This window comes from Rutidosis leptorrhynchoides, chromosome 9 (genome assembly GCF_046630445.1).
Source record: "Rutidosis leptorrhynchoides isolate AG116_Rl617_1_P2 chromosome 9, CSIRO_AGI_Rlap_v1, whole genome shotgun sequence".
Lineage (NCBI taxonomy): Eukaryota > Viridiplantae > Streptophyta > Magnoliopsida > Asterales > Asteraceae > Rutidosis > Rutidosis leptorrhynchoides.
The window spans coordinates 131,130,180-131,151,963 of NC_092341.1; the positions used below are offsets into that span (position 1 = coordinate 131,130,180).

The following is a 21,784-nucleotide window of genomic DNA, read 5'->3' on the forward strand; positions in this document are numbered from 1 at the left end:
ATTTTATGAATTAATATATAGGAGTTATAATTAAAATCGAATTAATGAATATATATGTATATACGCACCTAACGTGAAGGTTATAATTAAAGATAACATACAAAGACTACAAACATCACCGCTACTTGTGGCCTAGGGTGAACCTTGTTACCATTATGGGACGCTTGTGGATCTCGAATGCCAAGACTTAGATTCTGGTCAAGAGATCCTGGGCCGCTCGGTAACAATAGATCATTCGAGTGACTTGCATGTTAGCGACGAAGTTTGGGCGAGATTGTACAACATCTTTGTTAAGAATTATAACCCGAACATTCTTAAACTAGAAGCTTACTATAAGTGGAAGTTTTTCATAAATATTAGGTTTCCAAAAATAGAAACTTTTGAGAAATAGGAACTTTTCTCGAAAACCGTCACTGTCAATATAGTTGCTATATTAATAAACATACTTTATGTCAAGTTAGACATTAACTAATCAAACGCTATACCTCAAGGTTGATATCCAGATCACTTACTTGCTTTACTTTCCTTCTTGCGTGGAATACTTCAACTGCTATTTAATGTGAGCTCATCTGCTCCCTTTTTATATATTTTTGGGCTGAGAATACATGCGCAACTTTTATAACTGTTTTACACGTATCAAATATTAAACTGTGATATGTTGGGCTATGACCAGCAAGTCCCCAACCGACAAGTATAAACGATAACTTGTACGGGGCAAACTTGAAAGTCTAGTCTAAATATCAGTACCAACTTTTAAACTGTGATATGTTGGGCTATGACCAGCAAGTCCCCAACCGATAAGTATAAACGATAACTTGTACGGGGTAAACTTGAAAGTCTAGTCTAAATATCAGTACCAACTGTTAAACTATACTATACCCGGCTATGTCCGACTAAGTCCCTACAGTGATATTTTTAATTGCTGCGGCATTCTTAATTATTGGGGATAGGCCTATCGGGAGTAACGTCCCCGATACATTTGACTAAGTCTTTGTATTACTTGATAATGAAATTAAATGACAAGGACAGAACAACTTGTCACGGGGCAAACAACGTTTAGTCTAAATATCACGCACTGGCATAACTTTTTGATCCTGCAGGAGATCAACTTGACTGGATCTGAGTGATCTACTTATGAAAACAAATCTTGTGGTCTAACACTATTACTGAAATCATTATTTATGACAAACCTATGAACTCACTCAACCTCGTGTTGACTTTTTAAGCATGTTTATTCTCAGGTACTTAAATATTGCTTCCGCTGTATATCTGCTGCTTTGATGATGATTGCTTGCCATGCTTGGAGTCTTCATGCATTACTTACCATTTCATTTAAAAACATTTAATGTAATCTATTTATCTTCCGCTGCAAAAACCCAATAAAACGTCTCATATAGAGTCGTTCTTGTTTATACAACTATAATTTGATATAATTAGACACAAATACTCCAGGTCCTATTTGGGGGTGTGACAGATTGGTATCAGAGCAGTATTGTTGTAGAGAACCAGGATTGCATTTTATGTGTGCCTTATACAATTAGGTACCTTAGCAATGTAGGACTACAACTTTCCTCGACCATAGTGCCTTTAATTGTTAAATGCTACACTATATCTTAGAAACTATGCTTATTAAATTCTTTAATCTTCCTTAGAATGCCAAGCCAATCTAAGAACTTTGCTCACTTTCCTAAGTACTATCCAATTCCGCCACCATATTTAAATGCGACACCATGGTTTCTGAAATTCTCGACATTCCTTTGTCATCTATCATGGTTTTGTGTATTACATATGTATTACATGAAATGTTATCCATGATTCTTGAAATCTCTACTATTCATATTCATTACTTTCAAAATATTTGCTTTCTCGTTATTTTTGATCATTAAATTTTCTTGACGAGTGGCGTCTACGAAACTCTAGAATGGAAGGGTTTGGATTACCGATTTAAAGGATCCTATAGTTCAAGCCCCTAGACCTGAATAGGCCACTACAAATTGAAAGACTTTAATCGAAAGTATATCTATCAATCCTTGTTGGAAATCATTTGCTTAATAATTAAAGTCTCGACACGTCATACTGCGATTATTACATAGATGATGTACAGATAAATTCATATCTTATCATATCTATCCCAGTAAACTTTGTCTAACACTTTTTCTAAATTTCCTCCGTAAATTACTAAAATCTTTTGCTATATATACGTATTCAAGGAGATGAATATATTATTCAATATTCAACACCCATTTCATATCAAAAACCCTATTCCAAATCACATAATATGAATTTCTCACCCGATTCTTCAAATTCCTCTAGTTCCTAAGACAGCATGACGGGGATACACCAACCGATCAACCACCATGATTTCTTCAGAAGATGGGGATGGGTTCGTGAAATACTCACCCTAGGGAGAAATGAAGAAGGTACTCCTTATCACGAGCCAAACTTACCACCAAGCGTCAGAGTACTCGATCCGCTTACCGGCGAACCTGTTCGCAATACCGTTTTCACTCTTTTCGCAAGGATTTTCCGCCTCGAAGGTCAACTCGATGTAGTCCAAGACAGTATTCGTCCTCTGCTCCCGAACTCTAACCAAATAGGGTTATTAGAAGAAGTTAGAAGACTTCGAACTAAATATCAAGAATTGACAAACCTTACGGAGGAATGGGTAGAACAAATCCATAGACTCGAGCGTAAAGTAGAAACCCTGGAGGAAACAGTGCATGATTTGGAAGCTAGGCTCACACCTACTACCCAAATACCACAAGCAACACCAGTAACATAACCAGAACCATTAGTACCACCAACATCACCAACATCATCAACACCACAAGCAATACCAACAGTAACCGCAACACCACCAGTAGTATCGTCAACATCACCAGCACCGACGGCACTACCAGAATCAGCAACAGCCTCAACAGTACCGCCAACATCATCAACACAGCAAGCATTATAAGCACCAGCAGTTGCATCAGTATCAGCAACAGCATCAACACCATCTGCTTCATCAACAACAACATCCGCATCACAAGCCTCAACATCACAGTCTATGCCACGAGCATCAACATCATACGCACCATAGATACCAAGGAATACATGTAACAACAAACGAAGAAGTATTGATTCATAACTACATTGAAGAAATACTCTGCAGAGAATATGTAGTTTCTAAAAGTTTTTGGAGATTATTTATTCTTGTTCCAACCTCAAATCAAATGAGTTTAATATTATATTAACTCATTAAATCCATGATTACATCTGAAGGAAAATATATATGTACGTATATTATCATAAAGATTGTAATTAAATATTCTATTGTACAAACTGTTGATAGTGAAAATATTTTAACGGGTAGGTAATACCCGAGAAATATTTATATCTCACATTAATATGTTACATTGTACATTCTTCAAAATTCTTGAAAACACCTTAGAACTATAACCAACGATTCAGATTCGTTAACCCTGATAATGCTGATGAAGCAGCAAAGGCCGTAGATGGTCTTAATGACCAGAAGCTTGATAATAAAGAATTGTGCGTTGGAAAAGCTCAAAAGAAAATCTGGTATTGAAAGACGGATTGAGCAAAACATGAAGGAAGCTGTGGACAAATCTCAAGGACTAAACCTGTATTCAAAGAATCTAGATGATTCAGTATCTGCCGAAATCATTAGCAATTACCCTGCTCCTTACGTATCTTAAATCCTTACAGAAGAACTTTCCTCATTATCATTTGATCTTAGAAAATTCTAAGATATCATCGTATCTTTCATCATAAATATCCTCGATGTTTCTGAAGATATCTTCATAACTATTCTTGTCCGCAATAAATTATCTCTTTGCGATATCTTTGTTACATAATAAAGGAAACTGTTTTAGTTTCTATATTATGTAAAATTCAAGTTTAAATTATAAATGTTTTGAAGAAGTGTTGGGAATTGAAGCATGAGTTAGTATAATATAATGACGTCAGGCCAACGTGATTATATTACAGTAAGTCATACTAAATTTTTAATGGAAGATGATGATTCATAGACTTATTAATCATCATTTGCCATGTTACACGACTCTTACATTCTACTTAATCTCTGAACATATCAAGAACATATATTCTTGATAGTTCTATCCTCAGTAATTCTTGTAATATAACAAATCAAATCATGATATTACGTTCCTTCCTGCTTAGAACATTATGTTCATTCGAAACTTCATACCTACAAATTCTGGACCATTACTCGCTTTACTTAGAGTCGAGAGGAGAATAAAAAGGCAAAGAGCTTCGACAAATAAGGGAAAATATAAAGCCCGATAACAATACCGAAATTACAAACCGTGTATATCAATGCGTATAGTAATATAAAGACATGGGAGAACTAAAAACACGATAAATCCTAGAGCATAATAGAAGTAAACACACTCCTCTGGTGGGAGTTGAAAAAGAAGAAAGATTGTGGCGATAACCAATATAAGGTCAAGAACAAGAACTGGATTGAGCATATTAAGAAATCTTTTGGAAGTATGAATTGAGGAAGAAAGTATAGAAGTGGTGAAGATAATGAAACGGAAGAAGCTAATTTATAGCGAAATTCTAGACACAGCAATCGAGACAATTTACCGCATTTAATTAAAGAAAATCCTAATTTTCTTAATTACCGGAGAATCAAATCTTATAAAGATTATGAAGACTTCTTTAAATCTCTTGAATTCCGAAAATCAACTTTAACCATATCAAAAGTTAAGGTGAACATTTAATTTCCTCATTTCACTCTTTTGTGATAGTTTCATTTATACTCTTTCTATAATCGAATCATTTTATCCATATTATTTAATGTCGATAAAACTCTATTTTTTAACTCATATTCATCATTCTTGTTGTAAAGAATGACGATCTCTATCAAATTTCATGATTATGATTTTCATGAACTCCTCTCTATTTTGTCTACCCTAATATTGTGGCATAAACGCTCAAGGTTTAAATAAGCTCACTATTATTCATCACACATTTCATGTATATTGAAATGCTTGTATAACGTCATCATCTCTTTCTGAGGAAAACCTAATCAATGACACTCTTGTTAAATCCTTTAGATAACCTCCGCATTAATAATAAAATGCACTTCGTAGAATTTATGGATCGTAAGATTTAAACGCTAGAAACAAAACAATATCATATTAGTTGGAATTCACGAAAGGCCCCGAGCATACCTGGGAACGTGAAGACCAAATAAAATGAAAATATCCTCACCTATTTACAAACAACGCCGACTGATGGCAACAACTAAATTTCGGGACGAAATTTCTATTAACAGGGGGATACTGTGACAACCCGTAAATTTCCGGCAAAATTTAAACAAAAATCTTTATATGATTTCATTTAACCTCGACTAATTTCGACGATTCACGAACAATTATTTGTAAATAATTACGCATTAATTTGATATATTAATATTATTATTATTAATATCCTTTTTAAACAAGATATCAATAATTAATATCTTTATTATCAGTATTGTTATTATGAATAAAAAAATATTGACAAATATTCTTGGAAAAGTAGTAAATCAATTTGTTTATTTTAAAAATATATGTATAAAAAAATCCTTAAAATAAATAATTTTTTTAATAAAATAAATAAATAAATAAATAAATAAATTACTTTTTAATTAAAAATTATAATGGAAAACTACTTTTATTATTTTATTTTGTGCATTATCCCATGACCTAACATTTAATACTTTTGAATTTTAAAATCCCATTAAAAATTAAAATATTTCTTTTTCTTTTAATTATTTTATTCTTTTTACCTAATTTTTCAAGTATAAATACCCCTCATTTCTCATTCAAACTCACACCAAAATTTCTCTCATTCTCTCTTTGAAGAATTACTACTAGTAAGTATTCTTTTCTTACTTTTTACTTTTTACTTTTTACTTTTTACTTTTTACTTTTTACTTTTTACTTTTACTTTTTACTATTTACTTCGGTTTATTTTTTTTTTTACCGAAACATGTAAATAATGTTATAAATTATATGCAATTAAAATAAAAATAAATAACATGTTATAATTAGTAATATATGTTACTAAAAATTATAAAAGTATTTTTATGAATTAATATATAGGAGTTATAATTAAAATTGAATTAATGAATATATATGTATATACGCCCCTAACGTGAAGGTTATAATTAAAGATAACATACAAAGACTACAAACATCACCGCTACTTGTGGCCTAGGGTGATCCTTGTTACCATTATGGGACGCTTGTGGATCTCGAATGCCAAGACTTAGATTCTGGTCAAGAGATCCTGGGTCGCTCGGTAACAATAGATCATTCGAGTGACTTGCATGTTAGCGACGAAGTTTGGGCGAGATTGTACAACATCTTTGTTAAGAATTATAACCCGAACATTCTTAAACTAGAAGCTTACTATAAGTGGAAGTTTTTCATAAATAGTAGGTTTCCAAAAATAGAAACTTTTGAGAAATAGGAACTTTTCTCTAAAACCGTCACTGTCAATATAGTTTCTATATTAATAAACATACTTTATATCAAGTTAGACATTAACTAATCAAACGCTATACCTCAAGGTTGATATCCAGATCACTTACTTGTTTTACTTTCCTTCTTGCGTGGAATACTTCAACTGCTATTTAATGTGAGTTCATCTGCTCCCTTTTTATATATTTTTGGGCTGAGAATACATGCGCAACTTTTATAACTGTTTTACACGTATCAAATATTAAACTGTGATATGTTGGGCTATGACCAGCAAGTCCCCAACCGACAAGTATAAACGATAACTTGTACGAGGCAAACTTGAAAGTCTAGTCTAAATATCAGTACCAACTTTTAAACTGTGATATGTTGGGCTATGACCAGCAAGTCCCCAACCGACAAGTATAAACGATAACTTGTACGGGGTAAACTTGAAAGTCTAGTCTAAATATCAGTACCAACTGTTAAACTATACTATACCCGGCTATGTCCGACTAAGTCCCTACAGTGATATTTTTAATTGCTGCGGCATTCTTAATTATTGGGGATAGGCCTATCGGGAGTAACGTCCACGATACATTTGACTAAGTCTTTGTATTACTTGATAATGAAATTAAATGACAAGGACAGAACAACTTGTCACGGGGCAAACAACGTTTAGTCTAAATATCACGCACTGGCAAAACTTTTTGATCCTGCAGGAGATCAACTTGACTGGATCTGAGTGATCTACTTATGAAAACAAATCTTGTGGTCTAACACTATTACTGAAATCATTATTTATGACAAACCTATGAACTCACTCAACCTCGTGTTGACTTTTTAAGCATGTTTATTCTCAGGTACTTAAATATTGCTTCCGCTGTATATCTGCTGCTTTGATGATGATTGCTTGACATACTTGGAGTCTTCATGCATTACTTACCAATTCATTTAAAAACATTTAATGTAATCTATTTATCTTCCGCTGCAAAAACCCAATAAAACGTCTCATATAGAGTCGTTCTTGTTTATACAACTATAATTTGATATAATTAGTCACAAATACCCCAGGTCCTATTTGGGGGTGTGACATCCAGTAACTTCAATAAAGTTGAAATAAAACAGGTCGTTTGGGAGTGCGCTAGTTCTAATGCCCCAGGTCTGGACGAGTTCAATTTTAATTTTATCAAACATTTCTGGAGCATAATTGAAGAGGATGTCATTAAATGTATTCAAGATTTCGTGAGATATGGTGAGTTCTCAAGAGGGTGCAACAGTTCATTCATCTCCTTAATCCCAAAGAACTCGAACCCAATTTCTTTTAATGATTATAGGTCAATAAGTCTTTTAGGTTGCTTATATAAGATTGTGGCGAAATTATTGGCAAACCGGCTCAAACAGGTTCTTCCCAAATTAATTAGTCCGAATCAGTCAGCCAATGTCAAAGGGCGTCAAATTTCAGACGGGGTTCTCATAGCAAATGAGGTAGTCAATGCTTTAAAAAAGAAGAAGCGTAATTTGCTCTTATTTAAGGTTGACTTTAGAAAGGCCTTTGATTGCGTTAGTTGAGATTTCTTAGATGATGTGATACGGAAAATGAACATAGTTATTAGTGGATGCATTATAATTATAACTGTACATTAATAGATTATATGGTATAACATGTCGTGAAAATAGTACCTGCAGCGAATAATATAAATCACCTTCCTACTAAAATTTAAATTTTAAATTAAAATTTATATTCCAAGTAAATGTTAGGGTAAATTTGTAGTTTATTGATAACAGAGGGTATAATATGAAAAATGTCTTCTTTCCCAAATACTGTTTTTGAAACCTCTCTCTCTCAAGGGTTTGTTCAAGTCGCTACCAAACTATCATCTCCGTCTTCTTCTTCAATCAAATCAGGCAAGCCATTTCACTCACCGATTACTCCCTTATCACTAAATCTTTTTGTATGCATCATTCTGTATATATCTATTATACATCGTATTTTAATATTACTTTAATTTTATTCATTATCTGGCGGCCTGTGTTTGTGAAATGAGTGATGTCTATGATTTTTAGGAAAATAGATAACTTCCTATTATGCAGGTTAAATTTTTGTTAACAGTTCTATTAGGGTCTCAATTTCAAGTTTAGGGTTTTATACGAAGTTTGATGTTATTCAATTTGTTAAAATTGATATTATTAAGTGTAATATCAAACAAGAAGAAAAAGAAATGTTATGAGGAGTGGAGATTGTATAATAGTCACCCATTCAATTACCCGCGTTTATCTCAAATACTGAAATTTTTTAGTTATACTTAAAAAAATAAGTTTATCTAATTTCCTAGGATATTTAAGTTGTAAACTTGTACAATTAACTATGAAGATTTAAGTTCTACAAGATAAGTCAATATTTGTTCGTGTCTACCTTTGTGTGTGTGTGAGTGTTATGACTTTTAAGAGTTGAGTCGTGTAACTCAATGGATATCCGTTAACCCGCTTAATACAATGGATATAGATATGGATGGATGAACTTAAATTAAATGGATATGGATATGGATATGGATATGTATATGGATGAACTTTAATTAAATGGATATGGATATGGATATGGATGAACGAAAACTAATGGATATGGATATGGATACAACATCACCCAATCCATATCTGATCCATATCCGATCCATTGCCATCCCTGTCCAAGTTGAAATCTGAAAAAATTTGAGTTCCGAGTTGACATAGTTGCTGATTTGAGTTTATCTCCACCCAAGGGATTACTTTTATTAAATGAAATTGGTTTCAAATATGTTTACGAAGATCAAAACTCAAGATTTTGGCCGAGAATATAGAAATCATATGCTTTACTCTCATAACTTATAAGTCAAAATTGAATCTTAGTTCAATTTTATCCATTGTTTCCGTTATCCATGGCTTATTTAACTACAAAATGATTATGATTATTGCAGATTAAATCCCAAAAAAAAAACATCATGTTTACCACTGCAGTGAAGTATCTTGGTACAAAACCGAAACCCGCAATGAAGGCATTAGAGCCTAGATTTCGACCTGAGCAAAATCAAACGATAACGAGGGCCATTTTTGAAATTCTAAAGGAACATGGCCCACTCAGTGTTGCTCAGACATGGGAACGTGTTCAGGTATACTCGAGCTTTGTATTTATCATTAACAAGTTTAATGTCGTTATGAAGGTTTTTTTTTTTTTTTTTTTTTTTTTTTTTTTTTTTTTTTTTTTTTTTTTAAATTCTCATGATTACAAACATTTTGTAGCAAGTTGGTGTACAAGATTTGACGAGCAAAACACAGATGAAGACCGTATTGAGATGGATGAAGGAGAGACAGAAACTTAAGCAAATATGCAATCATGTGGGTCCCAACAAGCAGTTCCTATACACCACCTGGTTCACCAAAACACCTACCATTAATCCGGCAACAAATAGTTCAGTCAAATTGTCCAAACGCAAGGCATCTTGAATTAAAACAAGCTGCAATAGTTTATGCAATTAGAGCAGCTCATTGTTATGCTTTTGTGCCTTGAAGTATGACCTGCATTGCATCATGTTCTAGATTGTTTTAATTTTTGTTTAATTTGTTACGATAAAATTAGGTTTTGATATAATAACCCGTGGACCATGGACCCGATATCCTCGAGTATGCTTGGATTTTTCGATTTGTAGTATTTTGTAAAGGATCGTCATTTACTGATGAAATTTGGCTTAATCAACCAACAATTGTTGCAGTTAGATATGTAATACCAAATGCACCAGGACTAACTTAGGACTAGCTATAGCCACTGTGAACCATGACTCGAATTGTTGGTCTAAGTTGGGTGTTCATTGTATTTTGTGGTTTACTCCTTTAATTGTAACTAGGAGATATTAGGCTCTGCGTGATGGTTGATTAGGGTGTGCTTGGTTCTTTTTAGTTGATGGGAATGGCAATGGTAGTTGTTCAAGTACATGACGCATACGTATGAATGTATGATGCTAATACAAATAAAATCATTTATTGAATGTATATATTATTTCTTAAATTGTTATATAAGGTTGTATCATCCAGGTCTAACTGGATACAAGTTTGCACTGATAGGTGTCCAGGTTCTTGCAGCAACAGGTAATGTTGATTTGCAGCACAATTCTGCTTTTGCTGCCAATGTAAATTCATATGGCCCTTCGATAATATAATTGTCATCCATTGCTCAATGCCAAGGCTAAGCGTTTGAAATGTAGTTATGTGATAACAGAATTGATGACATGGCAATTCATATACACCACTAGTCTTCTAGTATTCATTTTTAGTTGTTTCAAATTAATAATCCAATTTTATAAATAGATAAAGAATAATAAGGTAAAACTTTTTATGCACTTCCTTTATACATGTAAAATAAAAATGTAGGTAAAGACTAATTTAAATTAGTTAATAATAAATCGGAACAGAGGGACGGAGTAGTTATCACGTCAACGAGATACTGGATTGGACACTTAAACGCTAGTCATTATGATTTGCAATCATTTTCACAGTGCAAGTATACAACGTATGTTTGCTCTATAGGTTTTGTCTCACAAATGACAAAATAATAAATGGTTAATAGAATATTATAACTTTGAACTCGAAAAATAATACAGTTCAAAAAAAAAAAATGAATCGACTATAAACTGTTGTCGTTTCCAGTGCTCGTCACACACTAATCAACAATAAACTCTTGGAAACAGACATGTTAACTGTACATTTTTAATCCCATATACAAACTCCCATTTCAGGAGATTCCAATATCAATGATGGCCCTTAGCCTTTTGTAATACATCTTTTAAAACATCCGCAATTCTATCTGCCATATGTCGTTCTAGAAACATTTCTTTCACCCTCACGTATCCTTTTTTGCCCATCGTTAGCCTTTTTTCAACATGCGTAGCAAGTTTCACGATGTTTCTGGCAAGAGGACTAATCCCTTCTTTACCTGCAGGATGCAAAAACCCTGTTGACCCATTGACCACAATTTCCGCAGTGCCTCCTGCTGATGTTCCCTGCCAATTTACAAATGCAAATGTAGATTCTGATCACTAATATATACCTTTAAATTTCATTATGAACACAAATATAGAAAAAAATTACCAATACGGGAAGTTGAAATGCCATTGCTTCGATTGTTATCCTGCCAAAACATTCTCCTCGACCCTACAAGGACAAAAAAGACTATTATCATGGTGGCAAAAATCGCTACTTGAGGAGAACTCGGTCGGGACTTTTGAGAGAGTAATACTGGACTTTTTATACATTCAAGTAATAATTTTCAAAATTATGTGTAAATATCCAAGAAATTCATAAATATAAACATAAACATAAACGTTGATATGAATGATTGTCTAGAAACATAAACAAATTTTCATTTGTTAACAAACTCTAAATATCTAATTTAATTTCATGTTAATATATTGACCAATATTGACTTTGACCGATTTTGACCGACTAAATCCGACCTCCACCAACTAAATTCGATTTTGACGTATTAACCTACGTTGACCAATTAATTACTCGAATTTTGGAAGCTCGGATCAGCCAGTAGCTAAAACGAAGTAATTGGCACTAATCGGGGATTTTACAACACTGAATAAAATTAATATTTAATGTTTACTTTCATACTTGTATAGTTAGTTGTAGCAGTACATATAATCAATATATGGTATTTATAGAGAATCACTATGGAGTCTAATTGGTCCGTATCTATTTACCTGAGAATTCTGGACAAGAACATCGATAGCTGCCAGATACGGGGCTACATTTAGAGTTTTATTTACAAAGTGAACACGATGTTGGATTTTGTTTCGCGCAAAAAAATCCCGAAGTTCAGTTTCAAATTTTGTCTGAACATTCATATCACTCCCTACAATCACTGCATGTATCGATGGCACTTGTAGCTTCTTTTCTTGAATTAATTGTAAACTCTCATGAAATGAACGTAAAAATAAGTCTTGACCTTTTCCCCGTGAAACACCTGCACATCATTATTATGCATCCCTAAGAACTTATGAACAATCAGAAACAATAATTTTATTTTTTACTTGAAATGATTAATTATGAGGACAGTCCCTGAACTATTTTTCTTGCATGGACAGTCCTCGTGGTTTCTACATTTTGCGTGTGCAGTCCCTGACCCCGACGTTCTTTAAAAACCCCCGTTAAGTTGAATGGTCAAGCAGAGGAGGGTAACCCAGTTGTGGAAGAACAGGATAACAGTGATGATGATTATGGTCATCAATTGTAAAATAACTCAAGAGGCTCTGGTGTATGGTCATCAATTGTAAAATTATATATAAAATTGAAAGCCTCAGGTTCTATTCAACCGAATACGCTAAGGGTGAAAGTGGGAGATGGTCGATCTATACGTTTTTGGAAAGATAATTGGAGAGGTAACGGAACTCTAGAATCTAAATATAGTCGTCTCATGCGTCCCCGATTGTTTGTTAAGTGATCGGTTAATTAATAATACATAGACATGGGAATGGGCCAGAAATTCCATTGGTCCTCGGAATATAGCGCTTCTACAACAGTTTATAAATGAAATTGGGCCATGTTCTATTTGTGAAGCTACTGATACATGGGAATGGATTCTTTCTAAAGATGGTATATTCAATGAATGTATGCGAGACACGTAAATATATTCATGACATTATTTTACCGTCCACAATTATCGATGTTAAATGGGCCAAACAAATTCCTAGGAAGGTGAACATCTTTTTATGGCGATTAGCTTGGGATAGATTACCGAATAGACTAAATTTTTCCAAACGTGGAATGGAGATTGAAGAGATTGGGTGTCCCGTTTGTGATGGTCGGATCGAATCAGGGGATCACTTGTTTTTCGGATTCCAACTTGCATTGGAATTATGGTCTAAAATCCGCATTTGGGTCGACTTAAATATCCCGATTTTTCAGTCATGGTCGAACTGGAATTCTTGGTTCACGACCACCCACCTCACGGTGGATTCTAAGACTCGATTGTATGCGATTGTTGGATGTCTTCTTTGGCATATATGGAGGTACAGGAACGGAGTGCTATTTGGATCGTCGCGGTTGAAGAAAGATTTACTCTTTGACTCTATTAGAAATTATGCTTTTAATTGGCTTATTAGTAGAAGCAAATGTAATCTCAATTGGAACACTTGGCTTGTAAAGCCATTGTAATTGTTGATCCTCTTCCTCTAGTGCCTTACTAGGGGGGAGTGTTGTTTTTTAATAAAATTTTGCAGTTCCAAAAAAAGTGATGATGATTATCTTGTGGAGCTTAACGGGGGTTTTTAACGAACATCAAGGTCAGGGACTGCACACGCAAAATGTGGAAAACAAAGGACTGTCCACACAAGAAAAATAGTTTAGGGACTGTCCATGTAAGTTGTGCAAACCACAGGGACTGTCTGCGTAATTTTGTTATAATCGTATCAGAGTTGAAGTCTTACTATTAATAGCAGCAAATAGTACGTCGTCATTTCTCACTCCAAGGGACTCTCGAACATGCTCTCTTAAAACCCGTTTGGCGACATTATTTTCAGCAACATCCATAAGTTCCTTGCTGTTACCCAGGTGAACTACATACGTCTTTGGCATTTTAATTCTGAAAATTAAAAAAGATACTAACTTCTCACAAATACATAGATATGATACGTGAATAACAACTAATATACAGAATTTTGATTGTGTGAGTAAAAAAAAGACGCATACTTTAAGCGTTCTTGAGTCCTGTTCTCCCAATATTCAGCTGTTACATGAGAATCAATCATAGAACCAGTCTAATTGCAAATGTAATAACACATGAGCTGAGGAACTATCAAACTTGTGGTTATTTATATTTAATGTATATAACAAAATTAATGTAAATTCACAATCAACAGTTCTTACAAAGTCCTCTCCACTGAAACCAACTGAAGTACTGAACCAATTACTAGCAACTTAAGCAGCTCCAAATGTACATATCTAAAATCTATTATACTGTATAAAATAAAATGAATCTATATCTATACATCTATTATATCATATTCACAACACCTGTTATATTAATAATAAAAAAAATGATTACCAGAAAGAGACAATTCATGTGAAACAAGAAGCACAAGTTTCGATTTCATGAAACTGAGAGGACTCGTTACACCGATCTGAAACGATGTCGTTTTCTCTTGCGATTGAATTTGATTACTGCCGAAATCCAAATGTTGACGTGACGATCACATGAAGAATCATAAGCTGCCCTAATTATAAACGCAATGGCGGTTGAGATAGATAACAGAGCTATCAGTAGTAATAGCCATCGTTTCTTCTGGAAGAAAACTGTTGGGGATTGTTTAGCCATAAAGCTAGGGTTTAAGAATTGTTAATTAGGTTTTTTATGCATTGATTAATCTATCTATCTATTTATATTTATATTTATATTTATATTTATACTCAATACGCACAATGTCCACCAATTATATCCCACCACATCACCAACAACGCTACAGTATAACATCAGCTCCAGCAATCCCTGTACAATCACTGTATATGTTACTGTAGCTTTTTTAAATACACTCCTTCTGAGTTGTTCTGCAACAAATCCCCCAAAGAAAAACCTAAAAACCCATCACCATTGTAGCAATGACAACACAAAGACCTAACTCACCATCTCCATCTTCATCGATTTGTCTTACTGCTGATAAGCATCGATTGAAGGGTTTTCTGTTAATACTTTGGTTCTCTAAAGCAATTAAAAGGACAATTTAGGTTTATAATCGTTGTTCTTCATCAATTTATCCAACTCAACGGATCTGTTTTTCCTTGTCGCTGATCATCAATGGTAAGTCTATATCAAACCCTACCTCATTTAGTTACTTCATTAGTTTTGCAACTTTAATTTGATGATGAATTGGTTAATTAATGATGCTGCTATGTTTTAGATTTTGATTTTGATATTAAAAGAACTGTGTTCAGTTTTTTAGAACGGGAGTTCTAGACTAGATACTTTATGCTTCTTAAAATTATTTGTTTCACTTTACTTATGATTTTTCTATTTTATTGTTCATGGAATTCTGTTTATAACTTCAAACCATTCTTTAGCAAAATCACAGCGGGGACAATTACCACTAAAATCGGGTGAACATATGAGGTACAAATTATGTTTACAAGTGACAAAACTTAAATCATCAACTACTACAGGCGTTTTCGTTTTGAAATCCTAAGGCTTCATTGGTTTCAAATACTATGGTTTCATCAGTTTGCGGAAGTTCGCGATGGTTTGAAAAATTAGGGTTTTATCAGCTTGCGAAGGTTTGAAAGTTTAGGGTTTTATCACTTTGCAAAGGTATGTTTTTACTATCCTTTTTTCCGTTGTTTATTGTGTTTAAGTTTTGAACGATATTTTTTTTGGCTTGGCGGATATGCTATTGTTGCCGTCTTAAGCTATTGATAAGGGTAAGTTGGCATGGAAATTTATAAGTGAACGTATACATGATTTATAATTGAATTGGAGAGATCCTATCATCGTTAGTAAGCATGTTAATTTGCTCTTTAATTTTTGTGGATAATTTGCATAGAAGCTGAGCACAAGTACTGTATGTATATTTTACAAGTCAAACCTGAATCATTTGGGTCTGCTTTATTGTGATAGATTTTCTAGATTGATTGACGATATTGATTTTGCAGTTTTAGTAGTAAAGGCTATTAGTAGTAATAATAGATGTTATTTAAGGGTCGTTTGGGGATGTTTGGATAAGCTTACTAAGATGGCTTATGGCTTCAGCTTATAATCTGAATAAGACCCAAATTACATAAAACTCTCGGCACTTCTATGATACAGTGTATATACGTAACCAGATCACATTAATGATAAAGTGTATATATGGCTCTATACCATCAAATTCGTAATATGTTAACATGTCTTTTTAGAAAGTAACTCTATTTCATTTTAACGATTTAGCCACCCATTTGGATCTGCCAAGGAACAAGACTCTCGGTCTTGATGTGAATTCTAAGTTCATTGAATGACCTGAAGGTACACATCCATCATTTTTCACTAATTTAGTGGCTTTCTGTGTTGTTGCTTTTTCAGGCTTTTTTATATTCTATTGTGTGACATATTATTTGTTATGGCGTTTATCGTAATGTTGTTACAAACGTGATCATAATGTGTTTGATTTCAGATGCAAAGATAATTTAGTTTGGACATTAGCGATAGAATTGGTATTTCTCTGTTTATTTGAAAATATGACTGTATGTGTATGAGTGTATCTGTGTATATACAGTGAGCATTTAGTAGCATTTTCAGCTGTCAGATCAAACGGTTGTGGCAGCGAATACTAGCAAATCCCACTTCATTGCGAGTTGGAAGGTTCACTAAATTTGAAAGTGCACCATCCATGGGATTAGCAACCATTACTTCCAATTCCTTTTGTAAGAACCAGCTGCATCAAAGAGTAAAAAGTAAATTGTCAAGTGAAAAATGCTTGCAATTTTAGATATTTGCAATTACACAAGTAAATGTTGAAGTTTAAAATTGGTTAATGTTTAGGATGTGCCTTTTCTGACATGTTAGTAGCAGCAGCATAATGTCTTCTTATTTTACATTTTCAGTATGTTTAGCTCCTATTTTATCATCTTCTCTGAATTATTTGTGTAATTGCAACCATGTGTTCACATGACAAATACAATACAAACAGTTTTTTCACTAAAGTATGATACTTTAAACCAAAAGTGTGACGACATGTGTTTTATATTTACTAATTTTGGTTTTGAAACTTATTGTTACTCCAACATTATTCTAAAAAATTTTGTTGTACGTAGGTCATTTCATGTATGAGAATTAGGATGACATATGGCTCAAACAATGGTGGTAGCTGATCATACATGCTATATGGCGACTCCAGGTACATTAACAACAGTAAAATGTGATCATCTCATTGGTCAACAATAGCATTATCCACATTCATTTTTTTGGTTTATAATGGTGGATGGATACTTGAGTTAATGTTACATCACACCATTCTCTACAGAAGACATATCCAAACATATGCCATCAACAGAGATGATGGTGGTTGAATAGATTAGAAGAATAGTTAGACGACAAGTCATTTTGATGTCATGGTTTCTTTGTATTGTGGGTCTGCTGCACTTTTTTTTTTTTTGGTTGGGTTGATAAGAGGTGATTTTATTCATTGGATATGGCAACTAATGATATTGTCTAAAGGTAATGGGCTTGGCATGGTGGATGTTGGCTTAGTTGTAAATTGTTAGGTTACAATTCGTGATAGTTGTCAACGAGTCTGTATGGCTACAACTGTTATAATGTAAATGATGCCTTCCCTGAAACTTAAATTTGATTTACTTTTTATATGAATTGCTCCCATGTAGCACTAAATAGACAGCATGTTTTTCAGTTTTTGCTACTCTGTTTATCGTTGAATTTTTTTGCAAGTATATATTGACAAGAATATTTCACAGTTTCAGCCACCGAATATTGCAGTGTTTCCGCCGCAACGCGCGGACCTCACATATCTAGTTTAAATTAAATCATGGATTGCACGCTAACTAAAAATCTGAATATACAAGTTTATTTATTACAACACGCGATAGGTCACCGCGTGTTGCAGCGGCCGCTTTGTTCCGTGTTTCATTTAAATATTAATTGTTGTTGTGAAAAATGATTTCAATCGATAAATATGCATCGACTGAAAATCACACACTTAGGCCCAAATGAACAAATAAGTTGCAAAGCCCTATTAACTTTATTGACATAAAAGTATCTCTTCAATAAAATTCCTAGATGCAAAAACTTATTCATTTCTCTCAAATTCTGCCGGCTGCATTATGACCACCATGTCGCCGTCGATCATCTATCTTCCTCCTTTCAGCCGCCAACCGCCGCTTACAGCCACCCAAATCCACCGCCAACAACCAAACCGCCCCCTTTTCTGTTTATTTTCACGATCCCGCCGACGTCACCACCAAATCCACGGCCATCATCCCTCTTAATCCTTTTTGTCGCCATTTACTTTCTTCTTCCAGCCGCTCCTTCCACCGCTCTTTACACCTCTGAGAGTTGGAGAAATTTGGTTTGTTTATTTACATGTTAACAGTGGGTAGTTTAATGTTCGCATGTAATTGAAGCGGGAGGTTTCAGGTTGTGTTAGTAGATGAAATGGTTTCGTGCATTATTTTTCCTGCATAAAGTGGTGGTCCTTTCAGTTTTAACCTTGAAAATGTACATGTAATGTGTGTATGTTTACATCTTACCGGTCACAATCTCCCAAATCTTGTTAAAAGAAAGAAACACCTGCAGTTCAAGCAGTTTTAAAGATTTCAGAATGACATAAAATGAGAAGAACTAACACAATTACCATAAAGAATCCGACCTATACCCTCAAGATTTGAAAGTTTAACATCATGACAATCTATAATCCCAGCTATAATTTAACCACATATTTACATTGCTGTCACAAAAAAGCATGCAATATATATTATGCGAACTATGTTGAATAGAAATAAAATGAGTAAAAATACAATGACATTCAAATAACTTAAAATGGCATTACCATATGAGATATTTGCATTATGAACATTGGATGCACCACCAAAATGTAATGCATCACACCCTTGTAGGCTTATATGAGGTCCAGATGCACCAACAATAAGAGAAGAATGACGCGAGTTAAATTCTTCATATGATTACGATATCCTAACATGATTCTAATGACATTTGTCTTGAAGATACATAAAGCATTTCAGGAACAACATTCTGATTATTAACACCTCCATAACAGACATCCCTATTTTGGCCTGATCTCCTTTGGCATTTTGTAGTTGCCATTAGGCTATATAGCCTAAGACAATGGGTTATTATAGACTTAACTCACATTGTAACAAATTTTAAGATATACAGAACAAAACTTTTGACACTATTATTGAATTGTATATTTTAACTACTTCTGTAACCAACAACATATATAGTACTCGCTCATTAAACAATCGCACAGTATGAACATTTACCAAAAAAGCAACAAATGGAAGACGCAAGAAATAGCAATTAAGCAAGAAAAAATATTAAATTAAAAAGATTCCTTACTCTATAATGCTGTAATGAGAAGGTGTAACAACCTACATTTAGAAACACCAGTTAAAACATGTTAATCAAAACATTCATACCAAGTTAAAAATTTACAGACAAAAAAAAAGAAAAAACAATACGTAAATTCACTCCGTACCTGCACAACTGACAACCAAGAAACATAATTAACAACAATCAACACGAATAGATAAGCAATCTTGACTGATGATTTAAATCTTAAACTTACAAAATTGAAAGCATAGCCATCCAAATCCAGGTTTAAAAGCTTCAAAAATAAATAAACACACTTATTAGTTAATAATGCCATAGTAAGCAGCAAGTCGGTCCGTTACTATCTTAATTGCCTAGGTAACAATAAACCAAACATACCTAAGATACCATGTTTCCATAGTGGCTAGTATTGATCTACTTGCCAACAACAACATATGTTAAAATGTCATTTAAGCTTGGTGTTTTAGTATTCTAGTCCTATGAGATTTACGTAAGACATTACTGAAGAACACAAAGAGAAAAAGTTTCACCTCAAATCTGTTGGTTAGAAGTTGCATCAATACTTAAAGCATAACATCGACCTGCTTTATCATAAAATTTATAAGGTACATCACTTTAGTCGTGCCTGCAAAAACAAATGCTAATTTATCAAATTCATGTATCTAATATTTGGGTATACATTCACAGTAACTTAGAGTGTCTGTTCAAACACTTAAACGATATATCAATACTTAACCAAATTATGCAAATTTCATTATGCATTAAGATGTAACCAACTGATAAAGAGAACTCGTTTATATTACCAACAAAAGACTACAGTTTGCATGGAAGGAATGCCATTTTTAATCGATATTGTATGTTGTACCTACCTAAACAATGTAAATCAGCATATCACAGATCAGGTACTGACAATTTTTTGACCCAAAATTGATTAAGCACATGATAGGCAGCAAATCTGAGAGTTACCTTCGACCGTGACCCTCCTAACCGTGATAAAAATTACAAACATTCATAGGACTTCAAATACCCCGAACATGGCTACCTACATATAAAAGAATAAAAATTATAAAATGGCAAAAAAAAAAAACTAATAACTTCTTTAAAGAAAAAATCATAATCAAAATTTCTAAGATCATGTGTACATTTCTATAAACCCGGAATTGAAAACCCGAAGACAAATCATAATAAAGAATCAAAAACCCAAAACAAATTTTACTATACATAAACCTCATATGCAACTGAGAAGGCCTGTTGAGTAATGAGATTGGGTTGAAATTAAAAGTACAATCAGTACTTACAGAAACAGAGCATCAAGGTGGGTTCCTGTGATGTATCCGCCGAGTTCAGGGTTGTAAAATCCAATAAATAAAACCCACTTCTACTTTTAACGAAAACCAATAAATCCAATTAATAAAATCCATCAACATGACTGGAAATCCAAATAAAAAAAAAATCATGAACATCACCACAAACCTGTAAATACAACACCCATTCAAGTCCTACCTGTTGAATAACATTTCAAGAAAATCACTTTCAACGAAGTCCGAAACTCATAATTACGTGAAGAAGCGAGGAGTTGAAGGTAAAGAACGCTATAAATTGAAGAGTCGTGAGACGGGGATATACCTGCAATATCAATAAATGACAGCACACGATTGTGGCTGTGCCGGTGGAGGTGACTTCCAGAATCAAGAGCACCACTTTGTTGATAACCGTCGAGTAAAAGCGTTGATGGAACCACCGCAACGGTAAGAACCATCGCCAAGCGTCAATTTTTTTTGGCCGGCGAAATCATTGTTTTTTTTTTTTTTTTGCGCGTCGAATATAGAAGAAACATGTGTGAGAATTGTGTAGAAGAAGAATGTAGAAAGAATTGAAAAATCACCATAAGGCTCGAGAAAGAGCGATGGTGATGGAATGAATAGAAGCTAATAAAAAGACATAAATACCCTTTAGTAATAAAACTATTTGTGGAGCTCTCGTTTCGCGCCGGGGGCTCCGTTTTGAATGCGAGTTAAAAAAAAGTCTTGATCTATTTTGTAAAAAAGAATTTTTTTCGACATGTAACATTGAAGGGTTGTTCCTTTTGTGAAAGTTAGTTAATTTATTTTGTAAAAAAGAATGTTTTTCGACATCTTTTGGTTGCATTGAAGGGTTGTTCATTTTATGAAAGTTGTCTCTTTTATCGTTGAGGAAGAAAAGAAAAAAAAGGAAAAAAAAGTTAATT

At 33.7% G+C, this 21,784-nt stretch overlaps 2 protein-coding genes and 1 long non-coding RNA gene across 3 annotated transcripts; 2 read left to right on the forward strand and 1 right to left on the reverse strand.

The window, feature by feature from the left end:
• The first annotated feature begins 8,280 nt into the window (after positions 1–8,280).
• LOC139867135 (uncharacterized) lies at positions 8,281–10,462 on the forward strand. The gene is made up of 3 exons (XM_071855467.1): positions 8,281–8,384; positions 9,431–9,622; positions 9,753–10,462. Exons 2-3 carry the CDS (start codon positions 9,455–9,457, stop codon positions 9,954–9,956), a joined length of 372 nt encoding a protein of 123 aa, XP_071711568.1. The 5' UTR covers positions 8,281–8,384; positions 9,431–9,454; the 3' UTR covers positions 9,957–10,462.
• Positions 10,463–11,096: 634 nt separating this feature from the next.
• LOC139868379 (uncharacterized) lies at positions 11,097–14,823 on the reverse strand. Its single transcript, XM_071856712.1, has 6 exons — positions 14,671–14,823; positions 14,199–14,266; positions 13,937–14,091; positions 12,212–12,474; positions 11,595–11,657; positions 11,097–11,506 (listed from the first exon to the last, which is right to left on the reverse strand). Exons 1-6 carry the CDS (start codon positions 14,821–14,823, stop codon positions 11,255–11,257), a joined length of 954 nt encoding a protein of 317 aa, XP_071712813.1. The 3' UTR covers positions 11,097–11,254.
• A 665-nt stretch (positions 14,824–15,488) lies between these two features.
• LOC139867504 (uncharacterized) lies at positions 15,489–17,789 on the forward strand. Its single transcript, XR_011765859.1, has 3 exons — positions 15,489–15,807; positions 16,423–16,497; positions 17,286–17,789. It is a non-coding gene; the product is annotated as an uncharacterized lncRNA (long non-coding RNA).
• Positions 17,790–21,784: the final 3,995 nt, after the last annotated feature.